This window comes from Mastigoproctus giganteus, chromosome 5 (assembly GCF_048544385.1).
Source record: "Mastigoproctus giganteus isolate SK-2022 chromosome 5, ASM4854438v1, whole genome shotgun sequence".
In the NCBI taxonomy this organism is placed as follows: domain Eukaryota; kingdom Metazoa; phylum Arthropoda; class Arachnida; order Uropygi; family Thelyphonidae; genus Mastigoproctus; species Mastigoproctus giganteus.
Window position 1 is genome coordinate 13694245 of NC_143579.1, and position 11872 is coordinate 13706116.

At 38.4% G+C, this 11872-nt stretch overlaps 1 protein-coding gene across 1 annotated transcript in view; it reads right to left on the reverse strand.

The window, feature by feature from the left end:
* Positions 1-9439, reverse strand: part of Gbeta76C (guanine nucleotide-binding protein subunit beta-2) — a 47970-nt gene extending 38531 nt beyond the window's left edge. The window contains exons 1-2 of the mRNA XM_090373070.1: positions 9339-9439; positions 2558-2626 (exon numbers count right to left, since the gene is read on the reverse strand). Coding sequence (XP_090229196.1) covers positions 2558-2626; positions 9339-9347 — 78 coding nt within the window. The 5' untranslated portion in view covers positions 9348-9439. The remainder of the gene's footprint in view (positions 1-2557; positions 2627-9338) is intronic.
* Between the last annotated feature and the right edge of the window lie 2433 nt (positions 9440-11872).

The window sequence follows — 11872 nt, forward strand, 5'->3', positions numbered from 1 at the left end:
AATATTAAATATTTGAACACAGACCATCTAATTTGCTGAATGGATTCACCTTAATTTTATCTGCGTTGTTAATGTTTGTCAGTGCTTTCACATTTTCGAATCTCCTTTGATATGTATACAGTTCCATCATCGATGATTAGTATTAGCGAAGGCAAATAATCAAAGAAACAAGCTTATGCAGCATCGACCAAAAAAAATAAATAAATAAAATAAATAAATATATATATATATATTCACTCCATCTGTCCAACCCCTCTAGAAATTTGCTTAATTCTTCCTTAAATTTATTGAAATTACCCACTTCTATAACTCCAGATGGCAGTTTCTTCCGACAATTAACTACTCTCTGAGTGACAACAACTTTTCGCACGACTATCCTGCATGTCTATCTTGCAACCATACTTTTTCAATTTAAATTCACATTCCCTCATGTGTGTTATCGGAGAGGGTAAGGATGCTATCAGCATATAGCTTCAATCTGGTCTCGCAAATGCCTAGTTTCCAGGCGTTATAATTTGCAGAAACTGAAGTCTTTCGTGCCTTTTTTATGATTGCTCCACTAGTCTGGTTGCTCCTCATTGCAATTTCTCATTTCCAAATGAGGAAGCCTCATTTGGAATGAGCTTAAAATGAAGCTTCCAGACCTGTATGCAGTGCTCAAGATGCTACTTAACCATTCCTTTATACAATGGAATAAATACCTCCTTGTCTCTACTGGCAAAATTCCTACATCACTGACAGAATACACCACGAGCTGTCCTAATAGCTGGTCTACACTTCTCAGAAGACTCATTGTCGGACTATACTGTTACCCTTAAGTCTCTTTTGTTCTCCACCACTTTGAATGTGATACCACCTACTTAGTATGATATTTTGAGGTTACTGCCAGTCATATGCAATACTCTACCTTTATCAATGTTAAACCTCAATTAACCTGTGTGAGTAATTTTTCTATGTGTTATTGCAGTAGTATGCCTTGATTCCTCTCATTAACCAACTTGTCAACTTTTGTATCATCTGCAGACTTAAACAATTGTTTAAGTTTGCAATAATAATAGCTCGATTTGCTTTCATCAATATCATCAATAAATATTGCAAACAGCAAGAGGGGGCCCAGCACTGAACCCTAAGGGATTCCAATAATAACATTAGTGGAGTCCTTATCACTAAGTTCAAGAAGAGCAGTACCCATTTGTCTTCAGCCGTTCAGCCATCTCTCTATCCGTAGCGATAACTTGCCGCTAATTGTATACTGCTCCAATTTACGCCCTCGTGGGTAGAACAGTTGTTATAATCACCGCCTTTCCACATCAAGTGGCAAAGACCTGACTCCCGTCAATGATTCGAAGAATTTTATGGGACTTTTCAAAACTTGGCTGAGTTAGTCGGGCGAGGGTAACTAGCATGGGTTTTCTCCCAGAAACTCGGGTGTTTCGTTCAGCAACCAGCAATTTATAGACGTAATATATAAGGAGCAATATGGTATAAGTTATTGGTGCACCTAAAACCCTACAACAACCAACCAGCTACAATTTGTAAAGCAGTTTTTTTGTGTGGAACAGTGTCAAAATCTTTACTGAAATCTAAGTATATGATGTCAAAATTATATTTTGCGTCCAGTATGATTAGCAAAATTATATTTTGCTAATCATACTGGGCAGACAAGATCTGCTCCTTAACAAATGAATACTGTGATTGCAGTTAACTGCATTCTTGTCAAGATGATCCAGCAATACTTCTTTTACCACTAATCCATTCTTTTTTCTGAACAGAAGTCAAGCTTATGGGTCTGTAATTGCTGGATCCTCTTTGTGAATAGAAGAGACATTTGCATATCTTCAAATTATAGTGGCTTCTCCTGAATCCATAAATGCATCTAGAAGCACTCCCGGAAGCCATTCTTGATAAATCTTTCAAAGTGGTCATTTTGTCCCCGTATTCTTGACCTCCTCCGTTTTTCACTTGAAAATCGCAGTTCCTTCAAATACTTGTCTCCAAAACCTGGTTTTTCTTACAGTCTCTGTAGATTGCTTTCGATGTTAGTACAGTTATAATCACCATCCATCCACACCAGGTGGAATAGGTCTGAGTTCGGATTTCCTCAATGAATCGAGGAATTTTGATGTACTTTTCACATCGTAGCTAAGTTAGTCAGTCTCAGGCAAGAGTTCTCAGGGAAACTCCGGTTTTTTGTCCAGCAAACCGACCGAAAAATACATGTAATTGTAAACAAAATATACTGATGCCTCAAAGTTTCAGCTGCTTTTGCGCTTAACACAAGAGCAAATAACAAAACGTTACTCAATCTTCTAATATGTAGCTCATTCACACTAACAGCATGCAACTTAGGCCCAATTTCCAACTATCAAGCAACAAGGTAAAATTTGCAACTGTGACAGAGTATCCTTGAACATACGCTCTCTTGCCATCTACCAACAGTTCACTGAAACTTGAGTGGTCATACCACGGCGCTACCATTCGGAGAATTAAATGATCTGTCTGTGTATAAGCGTGTTTATGTATGCAAATCCTTTTATTAAAGAGTTTTTTCACTTACTTTAATTTTATTTATTAAATCTTTCAATTCTTCCTTTAGCTGGCTTTCGTTGACTTCCGACGAATTTTCCTTTGGAAAAGAAATAAAATCCAGAATTATGGATGGCCCAGCAACTTTTGAATAATGAAAATCTCATTAATTATAAATAAATAAATAAATTTTGTGTTCACACACACACACACACGCACACACACGCTCTCTCTCTCTCTCTCTCTCTCTCTCTCTCTCTCTCTCTCTCTCTCTCTCTCTAAAATTAGGTGAGATATCTATTGTAACCTGATTTGCATATAATCGATTTTTTCAATTATACCTATCACTAAATAAAATATATGAAAATATACACCAAAGCGCCATTCTATGGGTTTGCACACTACATTTATTATATATATATTTTATTATATATATATTTATTAATTCAATATCTTTTTTTGCGCTTCAGGATTTGAAAGTAACAAATTACTGGGAATAATAATATCATTTTTGTTATTCTTGTTTTTGTAGCACTTTTTATCCAATCCATATGGCTCGGACGTGGGGTTGGATTTTGAGGGGTTGGATTTCGTGTGTCCAAACTACGTTTGCAGTGGCTTGGATACAAAAAGAATGAACTTGGACAGATTAACTAGATGAATGTTTGAGATGAAATTGGACAAGAAGAGGTAGTAGTAGTAGTAGTAGTAGTGGCACATGATGCAAGAAAGCAAGTATAGGAGCTTATGCAGCATCAGCCAAAAAAAAAAAAAAAAAAAAAAAAAAAAAATCACACCATTCCCTCCAAATGCCTGTCCAGTTCCTCCTTAAATTTATTTAACCTATCAACTTCCACAACGACAGATGGACGTTTGTCCCAGCAATTAACCACCCGCTGGCTAAAGGCAAATTTCCGCACATCTATTCTACATCTGTCCTTTCTTAATTTGAACTTATGTCCCCATAGGTTGGTAATCTGAACAAGTGGAAGGATCCCATCAGAATTCAGCGTGCTCAACCCATTCAAGGCCTTATAGACCTCAATCAGATCACCGCGCAGGTGCCTAGTCTCCAGCCACTGCAATTTACAGAACTTAAGCCTCTCTTGGTAAGAGAATCCCTTCATTCCCCTCACCAATCGTGTTGCTCTTCTCTGTACACGCTCAAGCAAATCTACATCCTTCCTAAAATGAGGCCTCCAGACCTGTACGCAGTACTCAAGGCGTGGCCTGACCATTGCCTTATACAGAGGGACAATCACCTCCTTTTCCCTGCTAGCAAAATTCCTATATATCATTGACAAAACCCCACAACCCGCCCTAGCAGCCTGTCTGCACTGCTCAGAAAACTTCATATCTGACAGCACAATTACTCCCAGGTCTTTTTCATTTTCTACCACCTTAAGTGTAGTACCACACAGTTGGTACGTTTCTCTGGGGTTACTTCTACCCATATGCAGTATTTTGCATTTGTCAAGGTTGAACTTCAGTTGCCACTTCTTAGCCCATCTGCCCAAATTATCTAGATCCTGTTGCAGTAGCACACTGCCATTACTGTCATTAACAACCCTGCCAACCTTTGTATCATCTGCAAACTTCGACATTAAGCCTGATATACCTTCATCAATATCATTGATAAATACACAAAACAACAGTGGACCCAACACCGAACCCTGTGGGACTCCACTAATAACATTAGTCCACGAAGAGCAGCACCCATTGATTACCACCCTCTGTCTTCTCCCACTTAACCATCCTTTTATCCATTGTAGCAACTTACCCTTAATACCATTCTGCTCCAATTTGTACAGTAGTCTTCCATGCGCAACAGTGTCAAACGTTTTCCTGAAATCCAAGTATATGATATCAAAATTATTTTTTGCATCCAGTTCCTTTGTGACCACATCATAATAACCAATCAAATTTGTCAGACAAGACTTTCCCTTAACAAACCCATGCTGTGGAATTATTGCTGCAGTCTTGTCTAGATGATCCTGCAATGCATCTTTAACCAGCGACTCCATTATTTTACCCGGAACAGAAGTTAAACTAACTGGTCTGTAATTACACATCTGCACATCTCCAGTCCGTGGGAACCTCTCCTGAGTCCAAGGATGCTCTCATAATTATGGCTAAGGGTTTGCTTAGTTGCTTTGCCGCCTCCTTTAAAATAACTAAATAGATCCCATCCACCCCAGGTGCCTTTCTTATGTTTAACTTCAACAATTTCTCCTCCACTTTGCTCTCAGTTATTACAAAATCATTAAGCACACTGCTACTATTTGATAACCTTCTTCCATTTTCAAACTGTAATAATTCCTCACGTGTGAATGTAGATGCAAAATACTCATTCAGTTTGTTTGCTATCTGAGCAGGATCATCAACAGTCGAACCATCGATGTCAAGTGGACCAATCATATTAATCCCCTTCCTTTTAGAGTTTATATAAGTAAAGAAATCCTTGCTGTTTTTCTTAGCATCTTTTGCCAAAGATTTCTCGTAATCCGCCTTCGCCTGCCGAACCTCCTTTGTGACCTGATTACAGACTAGCTTATATCTGCCACAGGCTTCTGCGTCACCTGATAATTTATATGCATCCCATGCATTTTTCTTCTCTGTCACGAGTCTCATTAGTTCATTTGATAACCATTTAGGCCTAAACCTTGAACGATATTTCTTAATCGGTATATAAAGTCTAGTAGCTTCCACGATTAATTCCTTGAATGCTTCCCACTAAGAATTTACTGTTTGTAACATCGTCAGTTGATCCCACTGTACAGAATTTAAAAACTGTCTGAGACCACTGTACTCCCCTTTACGGAAGCAAAAACCCTTTCCTTTACCCCTGACGGTAGTTACCTCTTTGAGTAAATCCCACTTCAGCACACTGTGATCACTGCCACCTAGTGGTTCCTTTATCTGCAAATTCTTAATACACGAATGATCACTGCTGATAACCAGATCAAGAGTGTTACTTTCTCTGGTTGCCTCTCGAACATGCTGCTGCAGAAACAATCATCCAATAAATCCACAAAAGTCTGACTAGTGTGTGAGTGACCAATCCACAAGTTCCAGTCAATATCTGGGAAGTTAAAATCCCCCATTATAAGACATTCTGATTTACTGGCCCACTCTATTTCTCTCTACAATTGTTCATTGTACTCATTCAAGTCATTAGGCCTATAACACACTCCTACTCTTATTTTTCCTTTCGCAGTGCTTATCTCACACCAAACTGACTCAACTCATCTATATTAACTGGGTGCACTTCCTTTGATTTTATGTTTTTCTTAATTAACAGCATAACACCCCCTCCCTTTCTGTCCTGTCTATCCTTTCTGTACACATTGTACTCCCCAAATTCCAGTTCTGCATTCCTTATATCTTTGTGACACCACGTCTCTGCTATCTCAACAATATCCGCCTTTGATGTCTTGACCAACACTTCAAATTCATCAAATTTATTTACTATACTTCTAGCATACATGCAAGCATACATGCTCCTATGCCTATTCCTTGTTACCCTAACACATCCCATATACCCAACTATTCCATGATGACTGCCATCCGTCCCTGAAACCCCCAATACCCCTCCCTCCAGGTCGCTTCTTATTCTAATAGAAGTTGTGCAAGAATCACCTTCACCTCTGCCTGCGGTTACTGTTAAACTATTAGTCTTTGTATCCCCCCAAACTAGCAGTTTTCCGACCCACCTAACACTGCCTCGATAGCATCAGCAAATATTCTTGCACCCTTTCTATTTAAGTGTATCCCATCCCTGTAGAAGCAATCTCTCCTGTTAACAAGTACAGTCCAGGCTGAAAAAAATTCTACCCCTCGAGCCTTGCACAATCTTTCCAGGGCCGAATTGATCGACAAGGCTCTCATCATATACTCCCTCCTATCGTGTCTGGGCAGAATTGCAGACACTTTCAAATTCAACCCTATTTCACGGCTTTTTTTCAACAGTGACCTGTACTTGTTGAGTAATTCCGCCGTTCTCCTACTCTTAATATCATTAGTGCCAACGTGTACAACTATATCACCTTTTGTGCCCTTGAAAGATGATATCCGCTCTACAACGTCATCAACCTTTGCCCCTGGCAGACATACCCTGGTCCTGTTCCAGCTATCCTTTTTACAAAGGATGTTCCCCGTTTCCCGGAGGTCGAGAGGAAGACCCAGAAAGAGGTGGAGAGAGAGAGAGAGAGAGAGAGAGAGAGAGAGAGAGAGAGAGAGAGAGAGAGAGAGAGAGAGAGAGAGAGATCACATTAGAGAGGACGTGGAAACAAATGGAATTGAGTGGGAGAATATGGTAGAAGACACGATCTGGGAAGACAGAAACAAAAATGGAAAGTTTTGACTCACCTGACCCAACCTTAGTTTGAAACAGTGATTAATATGAAGATTTTTGTTACAATAATATATTTTTCAATGTGGCCCATTGTAAATCTGTATGGTTCATCGTCCAAAATCCTTATAAATACCGCGTTTCTAAAATTTACCTTAACGGAGTAAGGAGGAAATTTTTTTTGGGGGGAAGCGTTCTGTTTTGTTTTTATGATGCACTTTTTAGGATCCGTAGTCTAACGAATAAATTTTAGATGGATAGCATTCAGGAAATATAGTGCCGACCCGGCGAGCCGGGTGGGTAAAGTGACTGCCTGGCAACCCAAAGGTCGCGGGTTCGAATCTCGCCTCGGGCTTCGATATCACGATGGTGCCTCACTATCCGTTTGGATCTCACGGCCACGATACACGAAGGAAGCAGGAAAAAACTGGTTCCTTCGTGTATTGCTCACATCATACGATAAAAAAAAAGGAAATATAGTCATATACTGTACTGAGGAGCAATATCCCAATTTGTCTGAAACGTAAAATAATGAACCAACGTATACTCCCCATCATGACTTATGGAAGTGAAACTTGGGCACTCACCAAAATAGAAGAGAAGCTGAGAACTACGCAGCGAAGAATGGAACGAATTATATTGGGAATCAGACTGTTAGATAAGAAGAGAAACACATGAATTAGGCACCAAGCTCAAGTAAAGGACATTCTTATCAAAACTAAAGAACTAAAATGGTCTTGGGCAGGACACATAGCCCGAAGACATGATGACAGATGGACTAAGAAAATAACAGAATGGTACCCAAGAAGAGCTAGAAGAAAACCTGGAAGACAACGGCGGAGATGGACAAATGAAATTCATGAGTTTGTCGGTAGTAAATGGATGGCCATTGCACAAAACAGAAGGAACTGGAAAGTTGCTGGAGAGGCCTTCATCCTGCAGTGGATTATAAACGACTGATGACGATGATGATGAGTCTTACGAAGGACCCTTATAATGTCACTCCGTTGGCTGTCTGTCTGTCTGTCTATCACAGCATGGTATCTCTGGAACAACTCAACCTATTGACTTGAAAATTTGCATGAGTTTGTACATCATGTGGGCCAACATAACGCCATACTGATCGTTGTTGACAAAAATTTGTCTGACAAATGGGGGAGTAAAATATGGAGGGGACAAAAATGTCGACAACCTATAGCTTGTTATAAACCGTTGGAAAGAGCTCAACGAGTAGGTTTAAAATATAATTTTAAAATTAAAAATGGCGGCGCCAGATAGGAAAATGAGAGTAATTTTCGCGTCCCCCATATATTTTTGTTGTTAATGGAACTAAAAATTTAAAAATCACATTAGCTATGCGTTATTCGATGCTTATCAAGGGAAAACTATTCCGACTGAAATCTATCATTTACTTATTTTTTGTGTTAAAATTAAAAAAACAATTTTTTATTGCACTTCGATAGCGTGCTTCTTTGTACTAAGTAACTCTCCATTTAGTGACAAAAAGGTTGCTAAATAGTTAGTTAATAATTCTATAAAAGTCATTTATAAATTTTGCGACGAGAAGTATTTTTTAACAATTTTCAAAGCTGGAGTTGTCCAGAGTTGTACTCAAAAGAGCCAGTGTTGAGGCGGTGGTGGTGGGGAGACGCCTGCGCGGATTATAACACGTCCCTCACCTGCCAGTCGCTTCTCCCTCAAGACTTTAATAGGTATGAAAAGTCTAGTAGCTTCCACTATTAATTCCTTGAATGCTTCCCATTTAGAATTAATTTGCTGTTGGTAACACCATCAATTGGCCCACCGTACAGAATTTCAAAATTATCTGAGACCACTGTAGTCACCTTTACGGAGGCAAAAACCCTTTCCTTTAAACCTGATGGTAATTATATCTTTAATGCTACATGATAATTAAAGCTCAATTATACCCATAAACACTATTCAAAAAAATCCTGGCATCCTGTTCAAAAGCAGAACAGAATGACACAGAGCAACGCTAAACAAACTAGAAAAGCAGACAGGGTTAGTCACTTGTAAGGGCAGAGTGAGCTTCCCTTAATTACTATCTATACCTAGAATGCTGTGTTCAAGTTATTTCACATCCACTGTACAGAATATTTAAAAAATCAGAATAATATATTAAACGTCAGTCGTCAATTTGTATGAGTATTAGATAATAATCATAATATATTCATAATAATCATAATAATCATAGATACTACTATTAACTTTTTTAAGGAAAACGTAGGAAAGTTACACTTTGCAATCGCCTATATGTTTAAAATTTCATACAAAATAACAAAATATAAAATTTCATAGGGAAAGCATAACATTATATATCTATAAATTTATTTATTTATAAATATTTATTTATCTATAAAAAAGTAAAATTATATGGTTTCGTAATCTCCGTTTTTTATAGATTTATGCAAATCCTGTAGAAAATTTAAGAGATACTTACCTCCTCCATTTTACAGCGATATTTTTATGTTACAGTTTTCCAAACGATTGGCACTATCGTCTGTTGTTGTGTGACGATGGCAGAAGGAATGAAGGCTTTTTAGATCCAATTAGTGATCTTTCTGAAACTGTCTTTATGTGTCTTAGGCAATGAAACCTTACAAAGCCTGGAAAAATTATGCTCGCGTGCTATATTATATAGTCACGTCTCACCAGTACTCGTTAAAAACCAGTACTCGCATAAAATGTTAAATATGAGTACTGGTTTTTAAGTTTTAACTACGGGTTTTTTAAATTAATACATGTGATCAGACTTATGGAATTTCATACTGTTTCTTAAATTCGAGTAAATATCTCTGTATTTTATGTATTCATTTTTGTAAAAAAAAACTGCGATGCTGCTCAGGAGTTACACATTTCATTATAAAATTATCGGATTCTTCGGATCACAAAAATTAATTTTTTTTTCTCTCCTGTAAATTGTTTCCTAAAATTGTTTTGCCTTATGATTCTAAGTGCACGCAGTGATGTCTTTAGCCATGACTTAAAAAAAAAAAAAAAAAAAACACGTTATATTAGGGTTATCCGACGAGAACAACCACATTCAACCATGTGTATAAGTTAAGTTGTATGCGTTCTCTGTTCGGTTTGCCTGTTTTTCTGTGCCAAAAACCTAAGTTTATGGAGTTAAAACTTTGCTATCCACGCCTGAGGCTGACTAAGTCATCATTGACGGGACTTGAACCTGGTCCTTTACGACACAGCGTGAGAGCAGTGGTTAAAAATACTATGGTACCACAAGGACACCCTTTAGCTGTGATAGAGGCAGTATGATCAAAACGTCCAGGTGACCTAAATAAAGGCTAGCTCTTTTATTGTGCGACCATTTAGAGAACACACGTAAGACACACAACGAAAAAGGACGGTTGCTGAATTAAACACGGAGTTCGCTGTAATTTAAGGAGGCCTTAGCCAACTGCAATTATTGGACATCTCCATTAACAAATCCTTTAAATATTCAGGGGTGAAGAGTGGACCAAATGGATGAAGGTAACAAATCACGATTTGACACCAACAAGATGAATGAAGCGACAAACCATTTGTCAAGAACAGAGCCGTGCCGAGGGAGAGGCGAACGAGGCTCTAGCCTCAGGTGAAAAGATGAAAGGGGCGCCAAAAGAAAAATTAAATAATTGCCAACGTTGCCATCATTAACATTAGGGTGCAATGTTTCATTCTTGCCTCAGTTACTAAAATGGGTCGGCACAGCCCTGGTCAAGAATGCGAATGGGTGAAAAAAAATGGGAGTTAGTGAAGCATAAGTCAATTAGTTGCCAATGTTTCAAGAAATGCGGAATCAGCAGAGGGGGTGCAATATAGAATAGATGTGCGGAAATTTGCCTTTAGCCAGCGGGTGGTTAATTGCTGGAACAAACTTCCATCTGTCGTTGTGGAAGTTGATAGGTTAAATAAATTTAAGGAGGAACTGGACAAACGTTTAGAGGGATTTGTTTTGTAAATTTTTTTGGCTGATGCTGCATAAGCTCATACACTTGCTTTCTTGCATCACATGCCACTACTACTACTACCATGAAGCTAATGAAGATTAAGATTCAGGACCTCTCAGTGCACGATCCCCTAGCAATGTGTTCGCATGGTCATATGTTTTTGTAAAATTTGCAAAAGTAAGATATTTTAGCCACTATCGGTTAAGACCACTGTCTCTTTCCACTCCGACTTCCCCTCGTGTCGGGTACCATTGAAGTGGACGCCAACTTAAAAAAAAAAACAATACAAAGAAATTTAGCATTCTTTTTCTTAAAGAGGGCTCCAAAAATTGTATACGCTTCAGACTCCGCAAAACTTGGATCTGCCCCTGGGAATCAGTAATGACTTTGGTGGCTCTGAAGATGCATCCTTTGAAGAAAATGAAAGTTCAAATTACAACGTGAGTAATGAAAAGTAGCATTAGCAACGACGATTTATTGGCGTTATACGATGAGTAAAAGACTAGTTTTACACAGACATTTTGTTAGTGAACACTTTGTAAATTTACGTTTCAAATATGGAAATCTTTCCCAAAATTTTCCTTCTAAAACGTTGGTGTGCCTTACATCAGGAATGCACGGTATGTTAAGTTAAATCAAATAGTAAAAGATTTTATTATTGAAATTTAATATTTCTATTGATTACATCTGTTGATCATATATTGCGCGTATCGCAAAGGCTTCACCAGCAATAAGCACGGAAAAGCTGGTTGAGAAAGTTAAAATAGGACACACCAGAGAAGGTTATGGAAGGCATATAGGTAGATTCGGGCAGCGATGGCAAATACATAAAGGAAAATAAGCTGGCACGCAGCCACCCATAAATAGTTTGTTTAGTATTTTTTATTTAAAGATAAATTTGTTTTGTGATGATCAGCAATGGCCTGTTTAGGTAGAACGGGGCTCTGCTGCACTTATTTTTAGAGGACCTAAAAAATAGGGTCGTTTCTGGCCAAAGGCAGAGGCCCTGGCGCAGTTGCCCAGGACC